The following is a 26,611-nucleotide window of genomic DNA, read 5'->3' as shown; positions in this document are numbered from 1 at the left end:
CAGTCTCTGGAAAGTGAACGAGCAAATAACTGAGTCATCATAGGACAGGCTGGTGACAGATACTTGATATCTCAGTCATTTCCTGCTGATATTGAGAATCAAACCAGCAAGCTTCGAGTTAACAGTCTGACTCTCTAACCATTAGGCCACGACTGCTTTTGCATTCCCCGAGAAACTTTGCATTTGCTCACAAAACATTTGTGTTTTTTGTGAGCAAATGACAAATAATTGACAAATAATTTTTCATCCCATCTCAATTTTTTTTCCTTTACCATGTCCCTTTAGGGGCTCCATACCTTTCTCGGTTGTCCTCTAGACCAGGGGTTCCCAATTCCAGTCCTCGTGCCTTCCCGCTCTACACATTTTGTATGTCTCTCTTATCTGACACACTCAATTGAGGAGTGGGTTCCATTCGACCATATGTGCACTACGAAGTGGACTTAAAAGGGTATTTATTTAGTCATCTTAAGGGAGATTCCAATCTGAATCAGGTGTGTTTGTATGCGGCTGTTCACAGGTGTAAAGTGCATGAGATGCGACAGTTACAAGTTAACTATCATGATTACGGGTTAAATATGATAAAAAAACATTAACAAATTACATTTATTTACATATTGAACATCGCAACATACATTTATCATTCAATTTAGGGCTTTTGAATTGGACAGATTAGATTAAGTGAAATTTATAATTAACTAATAGTTATATGGATGTATTATACACATGCATATTAAATGAAAATATGGTCATTTATATTATATCTATTTACAGAAGTATATTATGGTATCAAACCTTAAACTCCTCTAATATGCACAACTTGAGTTTCATCTGTGTTTGACATAGCAGGGTGTTGCGAATAAACACATTTTTGATGTGAACTTCAACAGGTATCCTGTGCTCAGGGAGTAGGGAGCAGTGAACACTTCGTAGGGACCCTGTCAATCAGGACGCACACGAGTTCATGGAGTTCTCTTCTAATGAGCTGATAAAGTGTGTTAGATAAGAGAGACATACAAACTGTGCAGAGCTGGGAGGCGCGAGGACTGGAATTGGGAACCCCTGTTCTGACCAAGTACCTCAACCCAAGTGACTCTCTCTGTGGATCTCTGAGTACCTCAAACTTCTTGAGCTCCTCTTTAGCGATGGTGTACAGCACTCCAGAGGAGTTGGGCAGAGCTGCTGTCCTCTCTGACACTTTCAGCCACTCTTCAAAACGGGAGTAATCATCCAGAAACTTCTGCCACAACCTCCACGTCTCCTCAATCCTGCAGAAACACATACAGTGGGGTTCAAACGTCTACACAGTCCACACTAAAAATATACCTGCAAATATAGCTGTACAATTTCATCCAAGGGGCTTACTAAGAATACTTTTATTAAGCTGTTAAACAGTTCATCACGTGCTGAAGTCAACTCTGAAATAACCCTCATACAATGAGCCAGTAGGCATCACATGCTCTCACACCTGTTCCTCTGGTGGCCTGGTTTAACTCTCCTAAACAGCTCACTTTCAACTTTAGACTTTTTTACAGAATTAATTTTGATTGTCCTGTGCTTCATTTCCACACATTTTATTTCAAGTACTGTTCAAAGTTTAGGTATCCTATGGTGCAAGGCCGCATTTATTTGCTCAGAAATACAGTAAAAACATACTATACAGTACAAACACACTCACTTGAGCCTCCTCTCCATTGCAACAGCACAGATGTTTCTCCAGCGGCGGTCCAGGCCGCGTGTGGCCTGCTGGATGGATTCACACTCAGTTTCTGTGGCACAGGCATCACAGTCGTGCAGCAGCACCTCACACAGGTTCAGCACTGACGCCACACCGGTGCTGTGCTTCTCAATGTCACGCTGCAGATCCTGCACAGAGATAGAAAATTTGTACTGAGCTCCTCAAGACATCCTGAGATCATGATTATTTTGGCAGTTTCTATTTTATTTCAGTTTATTAGGCAGAGAAGCTTGCAGTCATGCATTTCTCCATAAATATGTTTCATCTTGTTGCATCATCAGGTCCAAAAAAATAAAAAAGAACTTGCCTTTTTACAATCATATGATAATTTGTCTCTAATGCAGAAATAGGATGACGTGTGTTGGCTGTTGCTGGGTAAAGTGAGGATACATGACAATGCTAAAACCGTAACTGGGTCAGATGAAGTCAAGTTCGTTTTGTCTGAAGAGTTCTCACCAGAATTTTTAAACTCTCATTTCACTTGTAGCAATTTAACAGGTCTTTAAAATACACTAAGAAATGTTTGTGTGTCTTTTATATCTCAGGGAAATTTACGTTTACTGACCTTTTTTATGACTAACTATATTGGATAGACTGTGGCTGTGGCTGTCCATGAATGAATGTCAGTGTGTGTGAGTGTGTGTTACCTGTTGCTGGTTGAGTTTTCTTTGGATCTCGTGTGAGTCACAGGTCTCATAGACGATGGGTCGTGAAAGTTCAGTCTCGACTTGAGCCAGCCAGGAGCGCAGACTGCTCATGTTCTTATCCAGCTGCTGCACGGCCACCAGTGTCTCCCTCAACTTTTTGACCCTACAGACCCCAGAGACAGATTGTATTAGATTCTGATTCAAATAAAGCATAATCACAAACACAGAAAACATGAAAAAGTACAATATGGCACTATGAGCTATACTATAATTAAGATATATGAGCGAGGACTGTGCAGTGTGCAAACATATTTAATGTTTAGTCAAGGTAACTTGAGATCTCTCTCGAAGAAAAAAAAAGAAAAAAAAAAAAAAGAGATGCCTTTCAAAGAAACAGTGAATATGGGGTGTAAACTCAATAATTTATTTTCATGAATGCTTTTCTGAATAGTCATATTTTTATTGGAAATACTTTTATAGTATTTTGTCTTTCGATAAAACAGCATTTTAAGTTTAACAGTAAGCCCAAAGCAAAGACAAAAATATATTTTTTTGTCAATATAAATTTAAATAAAAATAATAAATACAAATAAAATAAATTATTATGATTATTTAATAATATTATTAATACATATTTAGTTATTATTATAGTAGATTGATAATTATTTTATTTATTTTTGTTAAATTTAATCTGAATATCTGTTATTGGACTGATAAATAATTTATACCGTAATAATCATGAAAAAACAATATTGTTAATTTCTACTTTCATCAGTATAATTAGCTGAAAATAATGCTTATACAATGATACTGCTTAAAACAGCATTTCTCTAGCATCTATTTAAACATTTTCAATGTAAATATTAACGTATAGTTTACATATTCTTAAATACAACATTTGCATTACATTGTACAATTTCAATAAAAAGACTTATGAAGTTACTTTGTCATTTGTTAACTGATGTGAGGTCAAGCTGTACTGCAAATATAACAACATAAGCAGAGCCAGAATGCAATCCAATGGTGTCAGTGTTTCCTTTAATTCCTGAATTCCAGAATCACATGCTCAATGCAGTGCCACTGTCAGACTCACGCATACCAGCATAGCATGTTTCAGCTGTGTCACCATTCCAGATTTATCTCTCAGAAAAATGTCTTATCTCAGGTTAGACATAAAGCAAAGCGTACTGACGCAGAGTGGACATGTTTCAACTTCAGCTACCTTTGATCGAAACTTTGGTGTATGCTGTAGGCAGTTAGCAAAAACACAGCCAGAGTTTGACCTGGTGAGATAAAGCCCTCATGTAACCCTGGTATTTGATTGGTTCAGTGTGACTGTGCTTCACACTACTACATTCCTAAAACACAAAGGAAGGTCAACCAATGCAGCATGGCAAAGCATTTTCTTCATTTAACAAACTGAGGTCTCTGATCAATAATGTACATTTGAACAATCACATATCTGGAGAAAAGCTATGGTACTTTCAGTTAAACACCTCAAACTACATATTTCACCCACATAAGCTAATAAACCTCATTTCAGGCACTTCACCATTAGTCACATGTCTAAGTATGACACAAAATACCAAACACAATACACTGCAAATTCCACCAATGCATTAAAATATCTCAAACATCTGGAGAATATGTAAATTATCATATGTAAATTATAAGTGAATATATATTTTCCTGCCTGTTAATGTCGCAGTCACACTCTGGCAGATCTGAGTCCTGTCCAGGGCATCCTGCCATGTCATCAGTGCCCATTTCCAGCACCATTGGGCCTAATCTTCCCAATCAAGTGTCCCAGAAGAAAGTAAAACTTCCACCCTGTCAAAATTTCCCTTCTCTTTCGTCTGAATAACAGTGTCCAGGCTTTCCCTACTGCCCTGGTTAGTGTGTGGGGTATCTGAGCATGTGTGTGTGTGAACTGCTCTCAAGTGCAGGCATGAGCAGCTGGGAGTGACAAATACTGCCGTGGCTAAAATAAGACGACAGTCATTAGCATGTGTTTATCAGAGGACTGGAATGTGTGTCTCTTGTATATATGTATATATACATATATACATGTATATGTATATGTATATATATATATATATATATATATATATATATATATATATATATATATATACACACATATATACATATATATATATACACACACACACACACGCACACACACACAAAGAAACTGCTAAACTATACCAACTATTTTTAGCTTCAAAATTAAATCTAACTTAAAAAAGAACTTGTTTTGCAGTTTTTTTTAATAGTCTATTATTGTTGATGTTGAGAAAAAAATGTAAATTGGGGAAAAAAAAAAAAAAAAAAGCTAAATTGGAAATTCAAACCATATTTTGGGGATATATTTGTACTCAGAAGTGAGCTAAATCTGACAAAACCCCCTTTTGGTAGCATCCTCCTTTGTATAAATGGTATTAAAATCAAGCAAATATTTTTTTTTCTGTTTTCTGTTAGGGTTAGAGTGTTGGTTAAGGTTAGGATATATAGTATATATAACTGGCTATATAAAAACAATAGAAGTCTGTGGAATGTCCCTGTTCAGATAGCTAAGTAAACGTGTGTGTGTGTGTGTGTGTGTGTGTGTGTGTGTGTGTGTTCTTGTATATATGGTTTATGAGGACACAAATGTGTATAATAACATGGGTATTACAATGTAAACATGGTTTACGAGGACACTTCCTGTGTCCTTGTAAACCTAATGGCTTAAAAAACATACTAAACTGTGTTTTTTTTTTTAATTTAAAAAATGCAGACAGTTTCCTGTGATGGGTAGGTTTAGGGGTAGTGTAGGGGGATAGAATGTACAGTTTGTACAGTATAAAAACCATTATGTCTATGGAGAGTCCCCGTAAACCATATATACAAGTGTGTGTGTGTGTGTGTGTGTGTGTAAGAAAGATCTGAAATATGTTTGCTTTTGAACAATGTGGATACTTTTGCTTGAGCAAAAAACTCTGCACTTAGCTCTTTAATTAAATCCAAACAAAAGCATGTCAATTTACTACCATTTTCTAGACTCTTAAGGAAAACTCAAGACAGCAGCTGTCGCACAGAGCTAATGTACATGAGTGAGAGTGTGAGAGAGAGGATGACACCCTCTCACGCATGGGCCGCAGTGAAATGAACACCCCACATGTGAGAAGCTTTCAGACTTGACTGCAGGCAATTCGACTTTCTCAGTCATAACCATAGACACTATGGTGTCATGTTTAAGATGCTGGTGCAAAATATTTCCTTTCCACCCATGGGCCATTAGCACATGAACATGCTCAGTTCACGCCCTATTTCTATAGCTTGTTCTAGCAAAGATCAACTCTCACAAGCATAAAAGACACAAAGGCAAAACAATTGTAAATGTAAATGTACAACTATTATAAAGCTCTGATCCAACAAAAACCATTGTCCTGCAGTTTAATTTTAGAGACTCACCTAGCTGCTATAAGGTCAAGCAGATGCTGCCAGCGCTCATTGACTTTGCTGAGTTTGTATTGGATTTCTGCAGCTTTGCTTTCATGGCTGGCCTGAGCCAGTCTCTCCCCCATCTGTTCCAGTTGATGCTTGTTTTCGTTGGCCACTGAGATCTCTTCCTGATAGTCCTGATAACAAAAAGATTGCACATTTGTTCAGTTGAAAATTCATGATTATACATTGTTTTTCACATTTTTTGACATACTTTACAGTTTAAATAAACTAGAATCTATTAGCGATCAAATATATATATTTTTAATTCAATTTGGATAATTATCAATTTCTTAGTGATTTCATAAGAAATAAATGTGTTGTGAATATATGTTAATATCACCTTCTTGAGCTTCTCAATCATCTCCTCAATGCTGATGTCGCCATTCTGCGAGACCTTGCTCTCCATGTGGGTGAGCCACTCACACAGTTCTTTGTTCTTCTCATTAAACACAGCCCACTCGTTCAGCCTCTCGCTCACCTGCTGCCTGCGCAGGGACAGCTGCGGGGATGACAGACAATAATCGATTAAGATCAAGTGTTCAGTGAGTACAGAGTACGATTAAGAGAAGGACGTGAAGGTCAATGAGAGAAGGTGCAAAATGTTTAGTGAGCAGAATAAGAAAAGGAGGATGTCAGATGGACAGGTACTATTTCAGTCTCTAAAGTGTCATGCACCAAACTTCCTTCCCAAGGTCCTTCCTTACTAAGAGGCACCAGGGTGAAGAGGCACAAAAATTGCAATCCTTTAGACTACTCTGCTCTAAGCAAACAAAGAGCCATCAAGAAGTTTGATTCAACAACAACCCGTACATTTTATGGGCAAACGCAAAAGCAGTGAAATATAATGTTTCCTCCCGTCTCAATTCTTTCCCATTACTATTTCCATTTAGAAAGCAAACAAGCCTCCTCCAAACACAAAGACCGTACTAAGATATTTCAAGCACTTCTGGGAAATTTTAGATGATTACTGGGTAAACACTAAATATAAGCATAAAAAAAGTCTAGTTTTGTCTTGTTTTCAAGTATAAATGTCTAAACATCCTTAGAGCAAGATATATTTACTTAAGGAGAAGAATTGCATAACATATTAAGACTTGTTTATAATATATCTTAAAATTAGTGATTCAATATTTATCTATTCAAAGATTTTCATCCAATTGGATTTTTAATCCAATTAAACCTCACTAAATTTAATTAGATTTATGCTTAGAACATAAATTTGCCAATGATTAAGAAAATGATTTCATTTTTAAATAAGAATTATACTATCTTATGAGAAAATCAAACTTTATGTATTGAATTTACCCAATATTTTGTTAATTTGCTAATAAATTTGCAAATCAGTTCATCCCTTTACATATTCATTGTCTGATGTTATTAAAACTTTATGTAAACTTGCAGTTGTTCATATGCTGTAATGTTAGTGTTTCAGTGTCTGAGCTTGTTCCCTATGCTGCACTCTTGTGAAATGCCTGTGCTTATGGCACACATCTGTGCATAGAATGTGTTCTGGTGTAAGACAAATGTGAAGGGACAGACTGTTTGGCCGACGTGTGTACCTGGTGACAGGTCTCCTCCCACTGTCTCTGGAGTAATATCAGTCTCTCCTGTAGGACTGTGAGGTCATCAGCACTGAGGCCGCTGGAGAGAGACTCCCTCAGAATACACAGCCCGTCTACATCATCAGCCCAGCCTTCAATACTGCCCTCTAATTCCTATTACACACAAATACATAGTCATGATCACTTCCAAAACAAAACAAAACAAAAAACAAAACAAAACAGAAGATAAAACACAACAAAACAAAACAAAACAAAACAAGACAAGACAAGACAAGACAAGACAAAACAAACAATAGGAAGGTACGCCATTCAGACTTGCAGACTACAAATGTTTGAATGTCTTCACTGCAAAAAATGCTTTTCTTACTTAGATTTTTTGTCTTGTTTCCAGTCCAAATATCTAAAAAAAATTAATTCAAAAAGCATTTTCTAGACTTTCTAGTCTTATTTTCAGAAAAAATAAGTAAAAATTAAGTGAGTTTTCCCTTAAAACAAGCAAAATAATCTGCCACTGGGGTAAGCAAAATAGTCTTGTTTTCGGTTTGAAATAAGATTATTTTGCTTACCCCACTGGCAGATTATTTTGCTTATTTTAACTTTTTTTTTTCTTTTTTTTTTTTTTTTCAAGAAAACAAGAAAAAATATGTCATTTTACTTATCTAGTAAAAGCATCCGAATTTAAGAATTTTTAGATATATGGACTGGAAACAATACAAAAATACTACGAAAAGCATTTTTTTCAGTGCATTTATCTAAAACAGAAGAATATTGTCTGCATATATTCTTCCCCTCACAGACACAAACACAAACCAGATGACATTAATTGCATTTGTATTGATATTTGTTGATATTGATATCTCTGCGAGCATTCAGTGTGTTACACTGTATAGTCCTAATACAGATATGGTAAGTGACTCACAGATAACAACAGTCAACAAGACATTAAGCACATAAACACATAAGTGACTTCTGTGTCAAGAAATAATTAGAATAGAAAAAGGTGGCAAAACACTTTTGTTTTGCTGCTGCAAAATCACTTCCTACTAAACCTCAGCGTCTCTGCTAACATGCATGGTTTTAGCATGATTAGCATGCACCTCAAATTCTTTCCCTCAGGCAAAGTCAAAGAAACACTTGCTGATAGTCCAGTTCGTAGAGATCAGAACAGGTTGATGTTACTTTCAAATCAACACAGATAAAAAATTAATCAAAGCATCAGGGCATAACACATTCTACATGAAGTAAGCAAGGGTATTATTAAGTGGTTGACAGCAGCAGACTGCACAAACAAATATGTAGAATAATTATCTAGACGACTGAGATGCTGTTGTGTTATGTCAAATCTGGTTAGGAAATAGTGTTTAATGCTTTAACACGTCTCTAGAAGGTCATAGGACACAAGATGAGTCAGATTTCGTTTGTGCACCTTGCAGCGAATCTGTTCTGTGTGCAGCTCTTCATGGTGGTCGGGCAAAGGCACAGAGAGTTTTTGCTTAAAGTCCCTCAGCTTCTCATGTGATGCAGCAATTCCTTTCTCACATTGATCCCAGTCCTGCACATATAGCCAGAGAGAAAAAAATATTGTGAAATCATGAGAGAGAGAATGATCATGATCATTTTCAAGGATTGCATGTCCTTTTATGCCACTCTGCAGTTGCAGCAGCACACAGTCTGACAAGATATCTAGTCATGTATCTTAGAAACATCAAGCTTGGCATTTTTTTATGCGCTAATAAACATGCTTATTACATCACTCGAAAAATAGTCAGATGTTTTGTAATCAGAACTGTAATAGAGAAAGTCATATGTAACCAAATCCAGTCAAGTCTTTATTTAAACGTTGCCAGAGCAAAGGGTCATGGTCCTGAGACACAAGAGAGACACAGAGAGAAAGATTATTATGCAGAGATAAAGCAGTGAGGTACCTTCTATCATGTCATCCTAGAAAACAGAGAGAGGAAGAGAAAGAGGCAGAGGCAGAGGCAGAAGGAAAGAGGAGCCATTTTCCTTTGCAATCCAAAATTGTTGTCTGTGCCCCAGCGTGCTGCGTCAAAATGGAGCGGATGCCTGCCTGTCCCTGCTGCCCTGTGTTGGCAGCGCAGCACCGCTCGGACTCCTTCCCACAGTACTGAAGATATTTCTCTCGCCTTCAGCTCTCTCGCTGCCGCTTTCTCTCCTTCTCTCTTTTTCATCCCCCTCACACGCACACACTAAACACATCACACTCTCTCTCACTCTCGTTATGCTACAGTAGCTTGACTCTATTTGCTCTGTAAAGTCAGATGCAAAGTCCTTCACTGTCTCTCTTTTCTTTTAGGAAAAGCACTATGAACAAGAGATCCATTTATATGTTTGCAGAATCTTCGCTTTGTATATTTAAATTTTGGGTAACACTTTACAATAAGGTTCATTAGTTAACATTAGTTAACTGCATTAGTTAACATGAACTAATAATGAACTGCACTTCTACAGTATTTATTAATCTTTGTTAATGTTAATTTCAACATTTACTAATACATTATTAAAATCAGGAGTTGTATTTGTTAACATTAGTTAATGCACTGTGAACTAACATGAACAAACTATGAACTGCTGTATTTTTATTAACTAATGTTAACAAATACAGTAACAAATGTATTGCTCATGGTTAGTTCATGTTAGTTAATACATTAACTAATGTTAACAAATGAACCTTATTGTAAAGTGTTACCAACTTTTGTTTTGTATCATTTAACATTGCAGCTATATTTTGATTCTGATATTTGTTGCTCAAAATAGCTTGTAGCCCTGATTTCACAGAACACAAAACACCAAAACAAACTGAACTTGAAAGTTTAACTACAGGCACAGCGCTTAAAAATCTTTGACACATGTTGTACTTTAAAAACCCTTAACAAGTGTTACAACCACATAACACTGCAAAAAGAAATTCTCCCACAATGCAACAGCATGTCATATTTATACAGTGGGGTCCAAAAGTCTGAAACCACACTGAAAAACCTGAAAATAAAAGCCTAAAAAAATTGTTAAGATTGTATGCAAAATAAATAATTAAAAAATAAACAAACATTTTAGAAAATTATGAAAAAATAATTATTAATTGAAAATGATAAAGTACACACTTCTGAAATTAATTTAAATTTTTTAATTACATTTTTACACTCAAATTGTTGAGTGTAAAAATTAAATTAGTAACTTTTTTTAATTAAAAAAATGCAAAAGAGAAGCATTTTTACCAGTGGTCTCAGACTTTGACCACTAATCATACATGTGCTAATATCAATCAACTCACAGTAAAACACATCCAGCAAGCGCTCTAAAGAAATGCAAATAACCAAACACTCTACTCAACTATTCAACTTTATACTTTGTCAATGATATGAACAACTAAATCGAGCAAATAAGTAGGGCTTCCCCTTAATATTCAAATAATTGTTAGTGAACTAGAAGAGGCTTAGTCAACCAAAAATTGTATTAGTCGGTTAAGTCAAAGAAAAAATAAAAACAGTCCATGCGGGACAGATCGTTAACAGCGGGTCCTTCGTCCTTTGTTCTACCTCAAATATGGCTTATCTTTTGAAACATGTAAATAATAGTAACTTTACATGGCTGCTCGTTCTAACGTAAACCTAGATAAATGTGCGCTATTATCGTTGACTTAATCTCTGCAGCTGAAAACACAGTGTTTTGACAGTCTCCTTGCTGTTTTTCACGACACATTCATAATCACTTTTGCCAGTGCGCTGCTGCAAGTTTTATGTGTGCGCTTAAGCGCTGATTGAGATATGTATTACCGATATATAGGCAATTAAAGGCTCATTAATATGATTTATATGGCTTATTAATATACACGTGCGATTAGTCAAATAATCGCTTAAATGAACGACTAGTTGTCGACTAGAAAAATCTTTAGTCGAGGGCAGCCCTACAATTAAGCAAACAGTAAGTGCATCCAAATAACTCACCCTTAACAAAGAAAGCAGTTCTTTCTTCCTTTCATCGAGACGGATGTTAATAGTCCTCCAGCGCTCCTGCACATCAGTGAGCTCAGTGTGAAGTGAGGCCTCCGCTCTGGCATCAGCCCACAGGAGGAGTTGCTTCCCAGCCTCTACTGTGAGGTTGTAGCTGCCCTGTTGCCTCTGGAGCACACGCTCCTTCAGCTAGATGGAGAAAAGTCAACATCCATCTTGCTTACGGCTATTTGCATTTGGGTATTATTTCTCTGTTTACACAATTAAGGTTATATCTTTACCTGTATGTGGTCTAACATTCCACGGATCTGCTGTAGTGCTACTGTTGCTCCCTGTTGTTGGTCTTCTGGTTCCAGTGACACCTCTTGCAGCCAGTGTCGCAGTTTCTCTATCAGCTCTGTGTACCGCTGCCACTGCCGAACCAAACTGTCAATAATCCCCCGTCTCTGCTGGGCCCGCCTCACCACGCCTTGCCACTTGTTACTAAGCAGTGCTAGTTTCAAGCCAAAGTCATCTCTTTTGTGTGAGAGGACCAAAAAAGTATGTCACTTCACATATTTTTGAATGAAAGAATAAGAATAAACAAATAAACAAACGTTACCTGTCCTCCACTTGTCCCTGATTCAGTAGCTGATGTCCATCATTGATGATAGAGTAGAGAATCTGTTGTCGACTAAACATATCTGCTTGGAATAGCTATCCCCACACACAAAAAACAAAAACAAAAGTTTAGTAGAGCAGTTCCATGAAGTAGGTTTATTAATGCTTAATATTATGCTGTATATTTCGATTATTTTACATTGATAAATCTTGCTAATATAGCCATCTTATAATGTGAGTTTTGAAATAAAAAACTATATGTGGACATCAATATACAAAATTTGTCCTAATAAGAAAAATCAGGAATTTTTCTTGAACACCAAATCAGCATATTAGAATGATTAAAATTCAGCTTTGCCATTACAGGAATAAATTACATTTTAAAAAATATATTAAAATAGAAAACAATTATTTTAAATTGTAATAATATTTCACAATATCACTGTTTATTTACTTGATCAAATAAATGCAGTCTTGGTGAGCCTAAGTGACTTCTTTCAAAAATCTGTAACACTTTACAATAAGTTCTTATTTATTAACATGAATTAATACTTTAACATAACTAATAATGAGCACTATTGTTTTACAGAATTTATTAAGCTTTGTTAATGTTAATAAAAATGATTATGTTCATGTTAGTTCACAGTGCATTAATTAATGTTAAAAGATACAACCTTTGATTTTAAAATGTATTAGTAAATGTTGAGATTAACATGAACTAACATTAATAAATGCTGCAGAAGTATTGTTCATTGTTAGTTTGTGTTAAATAATGTAGTTGGTTAACTAATGTTACCAAATTAAACCTTACTGTAAAGAGTTATCAAAAAAAACAAACAAAAAAAAAACAACAACTTTTGAATGGTAGTGTAAATGCGGCTTTTCATTTTACGGTTTCATTTTACTGTAAAGACATCTGTTCCTAATTATTTTGTCTATCAGTACCTCATGCTCTCTCTGCTGGTCTAGCAGGCTCTGGTAGTTCCCAGAGATCTCAGCGGCCAGCTTCTCCTCTGTTTGGGTGAGGAATGTCATCCATGCATCGCACTTCTCCAAGAAGGTCTGTCTTTGCAGTACCAGGGCTTGAAGTTTACTGCTCAAACAAATACACAGAGGTGAATATTACACGTTTATGGAGAACACAGATATTGAGCATCTACTGTAGATCAACAGTAGCCACACATACCTGAATCTCTCTATTGTGCGAGCAGAGTTAGACGACCAACTCCTGTTTAGGTTCTGCAGACGCTTGATTTCATTATCATTTAGGGGAAGCTGATAACCCAACTCATTCAGACGTTCCAGATCAGGAGAATGACTGCTCAGCTTCAACATTTGGGCCTACAGACACATAGATATGAGGAATTTTCAGATGTGTTTATACAACCTTATTTTTATTTTTTTTTAAGGAAAAAGGTCAACAATTTTTACCTTAAGTTTTTCCATGTGTTCCAGCACAGATGAGATATCTGGAGATCCAATTAAATCTGGTTCCTTCAGAACCTTCTCAGCTTCCTCTGACAAGTGACTCAGAGAATGCAACTCCTTAGTAAACCTCTCATAGTCCCTCACACCCACCTTGAGAAAAGGAAGGAGAAAAAAACTTTTCAAATTTATATTTGACAGGCTTTGCAGTCTGACATTTGTGAAAGTTACAACATGTAAGTCTGAAAAGTAGTATGAAAGTATGAAGTATGAAAGTGAGTGTGAAAATCATTTTAAAATAAATAATTATGGTCACACTTTAGATTAGATTCCAATTCTCAATATTAGCTAAATATTAACTATTAACCCCAAACTCCTAATTACTGCTTATTAATAGTTAGTAAGGTAGTTGTTATGTTTAGGTATTGGGTAGGATTAAGGGATGTAGAATATGGACATGCAGAATAAGGCATTAATATGTGCTTTATAAGTACTAACAAACAGTCAATATCCTAGTAATATGTATGCTAATAAGCAACTAGTTAATAGTGGGAATTGGACCCTAAACTAAAGTGTTACCATAATTATAGTGCCTAATTTAAAATAAACACTATCACTGAAAGGTTTGGAATTAATCAAATTTAAAATATATTCAAATAGAAAACAGTTATTTTATTGTAATAACATTTCATAATATTACTGTTTTTGCTGTATGTTTTAATAAAATAAATGAGCCTAAGAGACCAAAACATCAACAAAAAAAAATTACTGACCCCAAGTTTTTAAACAGTAGTGTATATTTTATTAAAATAAATGTGTGGAAACTGTATAAATGTTCAGTTTAATGTTCAGTGTCTGTGTGTACAAGGTAAAATCTGAATCATTCAAACCTCTAGCAGAGACTGCTGTCTTTGGAGGGCACGTCCAACTGTTGCTAATCGCTGAGTGAATGACAGGTGGTCTGTATGGAAGGCTGTCATGGCAGAGGGGTCCACTTGTTGCCTCAGCTGCTCTGAAAATTCATCCAGCTGCTGCAGGACAGACTCTACGGATCCCTCAGCCGCCATAAGGCCCTAAAGAAATGCCAGTTTTACAAAGAGGAACACTGTGGCTCTTGCTACAAAGATTTCACAACTGCATACAGTCGTCTGAATTACCAACTGATTACATACTTTTGTATCACTAACATAAATATTTAAGAGGCTTGCAAACCTACCATGCATTCAAAAAATCCTCACCTTCACTTCCTGTTCTGTGATATCCCTGTGGGTGGCGCTCTTGAGTAGATGTTCCACCTGTTCCTCTAGTTTCTGGATGTCGGTGCTGCTCTGAGCATGAAGCACTTTGTAATGCTGCCACAGCTGCAGCAGGCTCTTACTCCTCCTCAACTGATCTGAGATCTGCTCCAGCAGCGTGTTCCACCTGACAGCAGATCAGTAGAAGATCAATGATTTCGGATCACTTTGAACTGATCAGTGCCTTCATTAGTTACTTTGAAACTCACCTGAGATTTACATCACCCAGGGCTGTGTTGAGTGAATCGCTCACTGAGGGATGACAATCTCTCAGAAGCTGTTGCGTTATGGAGCCCAGTTTCCGTAAACTGCTCTCCTGTTTCTCCAGCTCATCTTGTAAATTCTGAGACACACAAATACCCATGGTGATTTTAGGTTCTTGCTCCATATAATGATAACGAGACCTTATTCATGTTTTTCACAGTTTGTGGCATACTAGCACCTCAAGATTCTCCACTTGAACCTGCACTGCTTCTGGGGAGCCGGTGAGAAGGCGCAGACGAGAGATGGTGTAACGTCCCTCCATCAGGTAGCCCTGAATCTCCTCATAAGCTTGTTTATATAGACTCCACTGATCCAGCACTGACCGGAGACTGACCGTCTGCTGCCCGATCTGCAATTACACACAAACCTCACTTAAGACTGATCATCAGGATGAATGTTTTGGTGAAAATCTGATTATGAAAACTGAGTGATAGTACATATCGTGTCTGTAACTGTGCGAGCGATGCAGCTTAAAAAAAAACACATTCCAATATTTTTCAATATTGAATCAGAGTTATGAATCAATTCAGTGAAACATTTTCAAGATAAACATACTGTAAACAATATACAGCACTTTGCAATAAGTCCCATTAGTTCTTCCAAAACAAGGCAAACTGGGTAAGCTACAGGGGTGTCCCATTAGTTAACATTATTTAGTTAATCCATTAACTATCTTTTGATACAGTATTTGATTCAATATATTTGATACATTATTTATTCTTCTTTGTTAACATTAGTTCAGAAAATACAACTGTTCATTGTTAGTTCATGATATTGCACGGCCATTAAATAATATTGACAGATACAATTTTTGATTTTAAAAATGTATTAGCAAATGGTTAAATGAACATTAAAGCTGCAGTCCGTAAGTTTTGCCTCTGTCGCCATCTCTGTTTGAAATCTGCAATTGCAGTTATTTGCGGAATTATCATCTTTACGTGGGTTGTGCATCAGCACGGCTCCTCAGCGCGGATGAATCTAATGTTTTGAGGAGAATGTGTGGCTGTCATCTGAACAAGTAACTAACAAATCTGCCACTTTTGTTCTGACCAACTGAGAAAAAAAATAAATTGCGCTGCCAATGGTGATTAAATCTAACGATCACTTAGCTCATATCACATCAAACCATGCTAATTATTATTACTGTTATACTTTGTTCTCAAATTGTTAATGTTAACAACATCAGCATTGCGGACTATGTGTATTTCGTGTGTATTAGCGTTACCTGTAGATTTCAATTTCTGTACAGTCTGGCATGATCAAATTTCCTGCAGAAACCTACCAGTACCAGCTTTAACTAAGACTAATCAGTTCTTTAGAAGTACTTTTAATTTTTAGTTCAGGTTAACTAATGTAGTTAACTAATGTTAACAAATGGAACCTTATTGTAAAGTGTTACCCTGTAAACAGTATCATCATGAAGATTAAAAATTAGAAGCTTTACTGAAATGCATTATGTGAAACATACCATGTGATCCAGATTGGCCCAAGACTGGTTAAGGCCTTTTAGGGTGTCCATAATAACAGAGCCGGCTTCGCCTTTCTTATCCTGGATTAGTAAGCATCCTTTCTCTTCAGCCCTTTCCAGATCCTTCTCTTTCTCCTTTACCAACACTTCCATTTCCTATCATACACAGACACAGACAGTCAGATCAATCTTTCAAAAAAACAAAGCATGTGAATTATTTCGGGATTATCAATGCAATCTTTACTAATGAATCCACATAGTGTACTGTCTGTGTATTGTGTAGAGCCTAACAGCTAGGGTGTAGTATCTACCTGACAATCTTTAAGTGCATTCTGGGCTGAGGAAACGTCCTCAATCCTGTGCTTCTTTTTGAGTTTCTCTTCCTGTACACTGATCCAGGTCTTCAAGGTCTGAACCACATTCTCATACTCTAACCAGCTTTTAAGCAGACCCTCTAAAAGCTGAATCTATAAATCACAGAAGGCACCAGTTTGGTGTATGATGCAAATTAAGGGTAAATTGCATACAATGGGGTACAAAAGTCACAGTCTACTTGTAAAAACACCTGATGATCCATGTTCCAGCAAAATTAGAGAATTTTCCACATTTATGTCTAACCTTCTCTGTAACAAGTCCCTGCAGTATCTGCCAACGGCGGTTCATGGCCCCAAGACGCTCAGCAAAGTCAGTTTTGTCACTGCGTTTCCCCTCCACGTCCTGACTGCTGATTTGTAGAACTGACTGATTCACAAAATCCACAGTCAGTTGCTTACAGGACAGGTCAATCTGAAAACCCTGTTGAGAGGGGTCAATAAAGAAAGAGAGATTTGGTGTCTTTCATGGAGTACAAAATGTCTTTCGAATATAACAGTTCTTGCAGCCTTTTCTAACTTTTTATTACCTTGTATTTTTGAAGGTATATTTGCACAACCTCAGATCCCACTGCCCCCATGATCTTCTGCTGGTCCTCTTGGATGATATTCTCCATGAGGGATATCCAGCTCATTAGCTCTGTTATCGCATGACGGGATGGCAACTTCTCCATCTGCAGCTGTTTGTCACAACATGAATGCAACTATTAGCATTGCCACGTGAGCCTGTTCATTATCTGCACACCCTTCTTAAACTGAAATGGGCCAGTGCAACCAGTCCCGGTCATCATACCTGGTGGAGTTTCTCCTGGACCACAGGGATACGAGTGAGAAGATCAGCCCATTGTGTGTCTACCTGGGCCAAGTTTGCCCTGAGTGCTGCCGTGTCCACTTTCTTCAACCGGAGTAGCTGATTTCCCTGGCTCTGAACTGATGTGCGCAAAGATGATTTGGCGTCCACCTCTTTGGAGAATTCCTGCAGATATGGAGATGATATTGAGTGTGTCTGTGAAAGTCAAGTGAGACCTAAGTCTCTTTTAACAGGATATTTAATGGCCGTTCTCACCAGGAAGGCATGAAGATGGTCTCTGACAGTCTCTAGCTCTTGAGGTACTGTAACAGACTGAGTGCTCCAGAACTCCAGGCGGTCTAGTGCCGAACTCAGCCATTGGCTAATCTCAGCTGACTCGCTCTGATACCTACAATGAAATATGAAGACTCCATATGATATCAATTACTGAAAAAAACAATTAGGCCAGATTCAAGTTAGTAAAACATATAACTTAATAGTCATTCTTCAAGGCAGTAGAGAATCACAAAAAGAAAGTGATCAGATGTTCTGACCTGATCCAGTGTTTGAGGGTGGAGTCCAAGCGGTGTAGCTCTTTATTGATCTTGGTGGTGGTGCTGAGCCAGTGGTCCCCCAGCTGATTGAGCTGAGTTTCCAGCTCTGAGCAAGACACATGTAAAAGCAGCCTCTTCTCATCCTCCAACAACTTATACAACTGCTGTTGCCGCTCAGACAGAGCGGCCTTCAGACGCTACAGAGAGTGAGATAGACAACACACCCGTCCTTTTAGTTTTAGATTTACCCTTCCTCGTTATCAAATCTTCTAACATTCCTAATGTACACTACCATTCTACCATTTGGGGTCAGAGTTCTTTTTTTAAAGTCAAAATTGATCAAAAGTAACAGTAAATATTTCTATCTCAAATAAATACTGTTCCTTTGAACTTTGTATTCATCAAAGAATCCTGAAAAAAAGTATCACAGTGTCCACAAAAATATAAAGCAGAACAACTGTTTTCAACATTGATAAAAATGAGAAATGTGTCTTGAGTACCAAATCATCATATTAGAATGATTTCTGAAGGATCATGTGACACTGACACCGGAGTAATGGCTACTTAAAATTAAGCTAATTAAGGAATAAATGACATTTTAAAATATATTAACATAAAAAACAGTTATCTTAAATTGTAATAATATTTCACAATATTACTGTTTTACTGTTTTTTTATCAAATAAACTTTAAAAACATTTAAAAACTTTATTGACCCCAATCTTTAATCTGTAATAATATAAGAAGGTATAAAGAAGTATGATTTTACATCCTTAAATTCAAATTCACATCATGTTTTCTAATTTAGATTCAATTAAAATTCCTGAATTGAGTAATTCAAAAGACATTCTCAATTTGATTTCTAATATTGCACAAACCAAGTGATGAGCCAAAACATTATGACCACCTGCCTAATATGCTGTTGGTCTTACGCATGCTGCCAAAACAGCGCCGACTCGGCGAAGCATGGACTCTACAAGAGCCTTGAAGATGTACTGTGCTATCTGGCAACAAGACGTTAGCAGCAGATCCCTCATATCTTTATTCCTGCCCATTTCTCCTGCATCCAATTGGAACTGATTGTTTGCTTACCAACTAATCTACCCAGAACTTAATATGTGGCCTTGTTAGATGATCAGTGATATTCGCTTCACCTGTGACTGGTCGTAATGTTTTGGCTCATGAATAGAGTATAGAGTAATGTAATGTTTGTAATATAAAATAATGGTTGGTGTTGTATTGATTTTTTTGGTGTAACCGTGTCTGATCCAGGGATCTGTGTGTGTGATGGAGTTGCACCTGGTATAGAGCAATTCTATCACGAAGTCTGTCTTCTGTCTCTTCCACCAGGCCTACACTAGGGATGTTGCTTTCCACTGCCTCCAGCTGCCTGTACACGGCCTGATAGTCACCCACCAACCTGCTCCACCACTGATGCCACAAAACACATGACAGTTATTTACTCCATATGCACCCATTATAATCTGCATCTATCTTGTATAGAAACACAAATCCACACAACCTCCAGAATGCCCTCCAGCTCCACTCCTCGTTTGTGAGCCTGTTTAAGTACAGCATGGGCCTGAGCCACAGTTTCCTCCAGGCTCTGGACCTCCCGCTGCACCACCAACCCACTGACCTGCCTGAAGAAGGCCTGTGTCAGGACAACATGCGTCTCTAGCCCCTGAAAAAACTCCTGCAGCAAGAAAAGACAGACAGACAGACAGACAATACATCACCATATAATCAATTATTTCAGAAAGTAGGTGGCACTGACATTCACATTCTTCAGATAATCTGATTGCATGAGATGAGAGTCATCAATATTTTTGGTCTGTTTTCCTGGATAAGAAAGACTGTACACTTTTTATGGCACACACACTTTATGGCATTTTAAGGCATTTGTTACTGCTAGTCAGAAATATGTGGAATTGATGAGAGAGGCATTGTCATTCTAGAGAGCATTAGATTGGATGAGACAAAAGTCATCAATATTTTAGTCCTGGAAGAGAAAGATTTTACCTTTTATATGTGTATATCTTGTCTATTTTGCCTAATAAACAGGCATAATTAAAAGGGCCAAATCTTAGATTCTGAATTTTTACCAACCCTGGTAGATTGGATATATCAAAAAAGGTGGCATATGGTGACCTTCAGGTAATATTTTGCTCACAAATGTCCATACACATGCTTATATAAAAATAATAACAATAATAATTAAAATAAATTAATCACAAAAAAAGGGTGTTATACCTTGTGTTTGTCCAGGAGGATCTGAACCTCAATCACTGATCCCACTTTCATCTTCTGATCAGCAGCCATTTTGTCCTGGGCGGTGTCTACCAGATCTACCAGGTCTTGCAGAGCTTTCTCATACTGAGCCTTTAGAATTAAACTCTGGTTCAGCCCACTCCGTTTGGATCCCACCATCTCCACCAAAACTTCATAAGCATCCTGCACAGCAGAACACAATGTCAAGTGGAAAGAGAAATGGAAAACATGAAATCAGCAACTGTAATTGCAGTTTCTAAAGCAAACATCAGGAGAGACAGATGTGTGTACCTGTAGTTTCAGCAGCTCTTGAGTACAGAGCTGGCTGGGCTGCAGTGTCTCTCCTCTGCTCCTCATCTCAGAAACTTTCTGTTCAAATTCCCTCAGACTGTCTTCTGCTTCTGCTAGAATCTGTTTACATTGAAATTTTGATTGATCTTATTCATAGTCTAATAACAAAGTATTGCTTGGGGTCATGCAAACATTTTTGCCATTTTAAATGAGTCTGACCTCCATTTGTTTAGAAGCGGGCCGATCCATAGCTGCATTCATTTTCTGCAAAAGCTGGAACTTTGAGTCACTAAGTGCAGTAAGCAACAGCCTCAACTCAGTCTGTGGAATAGAAATAGAGAAAATTGTATTTGTGAGAAAGAGCAAGGAACAAAAAAAGAATATATTTATTAAAAATAACTAGATACAAGCTACATATACCTGGAAAACAGTGAGTTCCTGCAGCTTGTCTTTCATGCTGTCACATCTCTGATCCAGCACTCTGTCCAGATGCTTTAGTCTCCCCTCCAAACTACCTAACACCTCCTCAACCAAAACACTTCCTTCATCCCATAGCCGCTCTGTTCCTCCGAGCACATCCCGGCATTTACAAACCTCCTCACTGACATTCTTTACCTCCTTACCCAAACCCTAAAGAGACAAGAGCAGAAAAGATATAGTGCCAAAAACTATTAGTTTCTTATTAAAAAAAAAAATTAGTTTAAAACTCTCGTAAAATGACTATGTCTAACCTCTAGGTGGCCCAGGTGAGTCTCTGAGTCATCAGATAATAATAATGGGCCAGATACGAGTTCATTCTCAGCATTGTCCAGCCAAGAGGAAGCTGAGGACACCGCTTCATAAAGAGCCCTTTCCAGAGCACAAGAACGCTTACTGTCAGCGCCCCCTGTCTGTGGGGAGGACATAAATGAACGAATAGCTGAAAATAAATCCTTACTAGTTATAGTAACACAAAATCCTAGTGCAGTTTAACATCAAGTTAAAATGTTCAGTGGCAGTACCTGAGGCAAGTCCCCCAAGTCTTGGTTGAAGCCTTCAAACAGACTTCTGGGTGACAGGATATCCTGACTCAGTTGCTCCCCTCTGAAAACTCCACAGGGACTGGAGACTGGCTGGAATAGCTAAGAGAGAGGATTGTGCTTATTTTTTTGGAGCACAGAGGCAGCTTTTATGTCTTCTGAGATTTTTTGCCCTTTTTAGGGGACAAGAAATTAGTGCTGCAGGGATTTTTGTAGGCCAAAACTTGGAAACGAGTTTAGAACTTCCAGTTCCGTTGTCGTGAAGTAAATGTTTTTTTAATGGGTTTTTGTTTAAATGCCTGAAAAAAGGTCAAGATACTTTAATGTTTTATTCTATGACATAAAATACATCAGTAATACCCCCTCATGATTATTTTTAAAGCTTTTACTTTTCTTGCAAAAGGCGGTTGCTAACAAGTGGCTAAATGGGACTACAAAGGTTGTAAGGGACATTATACGTCTTCACCCCAAACAGGTAAACTCATACTCACTAGTCCACTTTTACAGCATCATTGTGTTCATAATCATGCTCTTGCAAACTATTATAACTCAAACTTTCAGGGAAAATGTTTTTAAATAAAGACTGAAAGAGCTTTACAGAAGCTTAAATGGTGGTGACGTTGAAGTCATGCGACCATGGTGTAGTTTGTTTATAGGATTCATTTAGCTTTTTAATGCTGGCGATTATTTAGGCACATGTGTGAATCATATACAGTATCTTTGTTGGTTACAGAGCTTATTTTCTGCAATAATCCAAAAGCCAGTGGAAAAATCCTATTGTTAAGGAACCAGGGTGATGCTAATTTTTGGATTGGCCTACAACAATATGTCATCACTGCAGCACTCTATCAGGGTGAGTGAGAGGGGAATCAGATCAGATATAACACATCTATCCTCAAACATATAACATGCTGAAAAACAAAGCTAAAGTAAAGTGTTGAAGTTGATTATGTACCGTGTTACACTGTGTCTGCTCCATCGTGTTTAGTGACAGCTGCAGTTTGTTGTTAAGGTCTTTGCTCAGGTTCTCCCATTTGACTTTCATCTGATCCTTTGTGCTCATGCTCTCAGGCCACTGACCATCAACCCCTTCAGAAAGTTCTGCAGGAGAACTACAAACAGTGAAGAAAGAAGCTCATTATGAGTCTGTGCTGCATACACTTGTCTTTCATACATGTCTGCAATATGGCTGTCAATCAATTAAAACATTTCAAACTACAGATGATATGACAATTAGTAATCAAATCAAAATTAATCACCTCTATATTATCAATATTTGCTGACCAAATAAATATTGATCCATGATTAATTGCTTTATTAAAAGCAGCAGATGTAAAGATAGGAAGACGGCTGGTTAACTACAAGATAGTGTGGAGGTGTTCTTTTTTGCTCTTTGTTTCTAGTGCAGAGATTTTTTTCTACTCTGCATTACAGTATTTACTACTGTTGTCAATAAATATTTAAACAGACAGTATATCTCTGTCTAGTTTTTTTTTTAAGTTTAGTTTTTATCTTTTCAATTAACCTTATACACTCCTGCACCAATATTATTATGCAATAAGAAGCTACTCTTTTTATGTCTTAGTAGAATGCTTGTTTTCATAAAAAAGGGAGCTTTATACACAACCTTTTTAGAGCTAAATATTTGATAATGACCTGTACTGTTATACATTTCATGTAGTCTTCGACATTTACATTTAAAAGGGTTATAAATCTAGCTCCAGTAAATTTTAGCATGCCATAGTCAATTTTAATCATATAAAATTTTCCAACAACAAAATTGTGGCCAGTGAAAATGCTGAGTGGCTACTAACTTTGAAAAACCACTAGCCACAGTGGCTGGTGAGCAAAAAAGTTAGGGCCAGATTTACTAAAATTAGCGTGAGCGCGCAATTCCAAAAAAGTGCTGATGGGAGTGGAAAGTTCTGCGTGTGATCTACTGACAACACGCAAATTAAAGAACACAGATGCAGCCGGATAATTTCCATAATGACCAACACAATCTACCAAGAGCAGCGCAAATTAGCATCTGTTAAGACCAACCATAGCCATGTCATCAGCATGCTTAAGCAACATAAAATTACTTTCACAAATCTGCATTTCACTTATATACAAAGAAAATAATGCAGGTGATAACACACAGCCTTGAGGGACCCCAGTATTCAAAATAACCCCATCAGACATAGTACCTTGGCTTGTACAGAAACTCTTTCAGGACAGTCAGTTAAAAAATCCTTGATCCATAACACAAGGTGTCCATTGGTATCAAGTTTTAATAATCAATCTAATAAAATGTAATTTCAAGGTCAATTAAAAAAAAAAAAAAAAAAAGCATGGATGAATTGTTCACAATAAGATCTATAATTTGTATTAAAAATATAGAGTGAATTTTTACTTCATGCTGACTTAAATGCAACAATGCAATATTTTATCGCACCAAATTTCTGTGTTATATTGCCAGGCCTGGTATGTAGTGTGCTACAGAAAGATGTGAACATGTAGATAATGGACAAGTGAGAAGGACCTACCTCTCTCCATTAGGTGTTGTTCTCTGTGAGAGAATCTCCTCTCCTCTAGATGCTACGGACTGCAGTAACTTCTTCTGTTCGCCAAGCTGCTCCTCCAATTCCTGCATTATATATAGGAGCTGATGTCAAAAAACCAAATCCATTCCTGCCCATTCAAATGCAACTAAAATATCTTTCTTAAGGCTGTGTAAATATCAGCATATAATGTGCTAGTTAAGTTTAATGATATTATGTTATTGATCAACAGTAGTTGTTTGATTGTCTACCCTCTGTCTTTGCACTGTGTCTTGATGCTGCTGGTTGCGTGTGGATCGCGCCTGACTGAGCCAGTCCATCATATTGGGGCTCTGAGACAGAGACGAGTCTGATTCAATGTCCTCCTGCTCCTGAAGTGACCCCTTAAATAAAGTCATAGAAGTCAGTTACAGAAAGTAATGCATGACAAAGTTGTTGGTAATGAAATTTGTCATTTTTAAATTATATATATAAAAAATATGTGTAAGTATTAAGTATAAAAGGTTTGATTTGATTATTTTCTGCACAAAAACATTACATCACATTATGTTTGGTAAAATTAATTTATAGAAGGTGTCCAAACAATAAACCTAGATTCACTGACACCATTTCTGGAAGCACACACACACACAAGCTAAAGGTAAAACATCTTTTCAGTAAGTAGAAGTTAAAGGTCAGTCATGACGGTCAATAGGAGTCAGACCCAAATCAGCTTGCATCAGGCTTTTACATCTAACCAACAAGTCTCATTTAAAAGAGCTGGGTGAAAATTCCAGACTTGTCTCACAATTTGTAAAAGGTCTTTGTTTCAGACGGATGTTGCTGGAGAGCAGTGGAACATCTTTCACAACAATGAACAGCGCTTGGCATTCTTCTGTACCGCTGTTCACAATGCATCCATTGAGGCGAGGATGTGTCTTTAGTGTTGTTAGTGTGTGTGTGTGCAAAAGTACTGACTGATGCCAGTGACCTACAACTGTTCTTAGTATTCAGACCGTTGGCATTTTCCTTTAATTCTACTCAAATATAGATTTGCCGGACTTCAGTTCTTGGGCAGCTCTTCTGTCACTGACCCTTACTTTGAGAATATGTAGCGTATCCCTCACCTGAATGTGGGTCTGTTTGTCTTGGAGGATGCGCTGTAGCTCCAGCAGGCTGGATTTGAGGCTGTGTAGTTTGTGGGAGAGTTGCTCAGCGTCACCCCGTGTACCGGCCTTCCCCTCCATCAGCAAACTCTCACTGTGCACTGACAGCTCAGACAGACACAGCACCTTCTGCTCGATCTCCAGTAACATGTTCTAGATCACGAACAAAAGATCACCATACCAAATTGCTTTAACTGGTTAGATATGATTCAGCAATGTGATTCATATTTTAGGATTGTTGGTGCTATTAACATTAAGTTAAACACTTTTAATTACATTTAATTGAACATTAATCACATTTAATTATCATGATCAGGATTTGGTTTTGGTAACCTATCTTTTTGGTTTGTTGTTTGATTCAGAACAAAGTACAGACAAAGTTCTATTTTAGGTGTTAAATTCAAGTTACAAAGCTTTCAGATGAGTTTACCATAAAGACAAAGTTGTGGTTAAAAAAACTAAATTCAATGTAGCTCAATGGATTGGTTTGTTGTCAGATATGTGTCAAACACTCTGCATGCAAAAACACAACAGAAGGTGTGTGAAAAAATACGTAAACAGGAGACGTGTGTATGCAGTGACTGATAATCTTCTTAAGCTGCTTAACCGAGTCTTCAGATCTACATCTCTACCATACTACATGCACACTATTCTAGAGAAATTAGTGTACTACTAAGAATTAAAAATCTATATAGATCAGAAGTGCTGGGACAGGCCTGCAGGGTAGCTGGAACTGAATTCTGGATAATAGTGGAGACAGCCTGTGGCATTCCCAAGTGAGAAATGAGCAAACATCCACTGCAGTAAGCTAAAGGTCAGGGCCACCCCGACTTACCACAAAGAGTCTAACTCTCAGGTTAAAGGTTAACTTGATCCCTACAGCCCTCTAATCACAACACAAAAGACACATGTGTGTGTCTTCTTGAAGAAATGCAGACATGCACTGTGGGACGTCCCACGACTGCAAGGTAGAAGCCCCTAATCCTAATGACCAACAGAACGGCACAAAACCGACACAGCTAAGCAGATTTACTGCAGCTCGCTCTAGTGACTCCAGAGATGATCAGTCACCAGAATCTGATGAATTGACTGTTTACATGCCAGTGAAAATCTATAATGGATTTTTCATAGTTCCTCCACCATCTGCCATAACAACTCAGAACTGGCTTTTC

At 37.4% G+C, this 26,611-nt stretch overlaps 1 protein-coding gene across 7 annotated transcripts in view; it reads right to left on the bottom strand.

Annotated features, from left to right (window-relative positions):
- syne1a (spectrin repeat containing, nuclear envelope 1a) overlaps positions 1-26,611 on the bottom strand; it is a 148,535-nt gene that overhangs the window by 10,663 nt on the left and 111,261 nt on the right. For all 7 annotated transcript variants that reach the window (XM_051874201.1, XM_051874202.1, XM_051874203.1 and 4 more), the window contains 36 exons: positions 25,401-25,592; positions 24,546-24,677; positions 24,280-24,380; positions 22,707-22,863; positions 21,734-21,853; positions 21,464-21,622; positions 21,153-21,362; positions 20,952-21,053; positions 20,733-20,852; positions 20,424-20,624; positions 19,693-19,866; positions 19,470-19,601; positions 18,172-18,368; positions 17,894-18,026; positions 17,621-17,803; positions 17,358-17,507; positions 17,075-17,251; positions 16,768-16,923; positions 16,457-16,612; positions 15,167-15,337; positions 14,934-15,067; positions 14,668-14,851; positions 14,320-14,502; positions 13,436-13,582; positions 13,191-13,345; positions 12,950-13,097; positions 12,006-12,100; positions 11,686-11,920; positions 11,399-11,593; positions 8,860-8,985; positions 7,431-7,586; positions 6,212-6,370; positions 5,839-6,005; positions 2,383-2,545; positions 1,676-1,863; positions 1,115-1,265 (listed from right to left, as the gene is read on the bottom strand). In XM_051874201.1, the coding sequence (XP_051730161.1) occupies positions 1,115-1,265; positions 1,676-1,863; positions 2,383-2,545; positions 5,839-6,005; positions 6,212-6,370; positions 7,431-7,586; positions 8,860-8,985; positions 11,399-11,593; positions 11,686-11,920; positions 12,006-12,100; positions 12,950-13,097; positions 13,191-13,345; positions 13,436-13,582; positions 14,320-14,502; positions 14,668-14,851; positions 14,934-15,067; positions 15,167-15,337; positions 16,457-16,612; positions 16,768-16,923; positions 17,075-17,251; positions 17,358-17,507; positions 17,621-17,803; positions 17,894-18,026; positions 18,172-18,368; positions 19,470-19,601; positions 19,693-19,866; positions 20,424-20,624; positions 20,733-20,852; positions 20,952-21,053; positions 21,153-21,362; positions 21,464-21,622; positions 21,734-21,853; positions 22,707-22,863; positions 24,280-24,380; positions 24,546-24,677; positions 25,401-25,592 (5,709 nt within the window). The remainder of the gene's footprint in view (positions 1-1,114; positions 1,266-1,675; positions 1,864-2,382; positions 2,546-5,838; positions 6,006-6,211; positions 6,371-7,430; positions 7,587-8,859; positions 8,986-11,398; positions 11,594-11,685; positions 11,921-12,005; positions 12,101-12,949; positions 13,098-13,190; positions 13,346-13,435; positions 13,583-14,319; positions 14,503-14,667; positions 14,852-14,933; positions 15,068-15,166; positions 15,338-16,456; positions 16,613-16,767; positions 16,924-17,074; positions 17,252-17,357; positions 17,508-17,620; positions 17,804-17,893; positions 18,027-18,171; positions 18,369-19,469; positions 19,602-19,692; positions 19,867-20,423; positions 20,625-20,732; positions 20,853-20,951; positions 21,054-21,152; positions 21,363-21,463; positions 21,623-21,733; positions 21,854-22,706; positions 22,864-24,279; positions 24,381-24,545; positions 24,678-25,400; positions 25,593-26,611) is intronic.

Source organism: Ctenopharyngodon idella, chromosome 20 (genome assembly GCF_019924925.1).
Source record: "Ctenopharyngodon idella isolate HZGC_01 chromosome 20, HZGC01, whole genome shotgun sequence".
In the NCBI taxonomy this organism is placed as follows: Eukaryota; Metazoa; Chordata; class Actinopteri; order Cypriniformes; family Xenocyprididae; genus Ctenopharyngodon; species Ctenopharyngodon idella.
The sequence above is the reverse complement of the archived record's forward strand: the minus strand, read 5'-3'. Positions and strand labels throughout refer to the sequence as shown.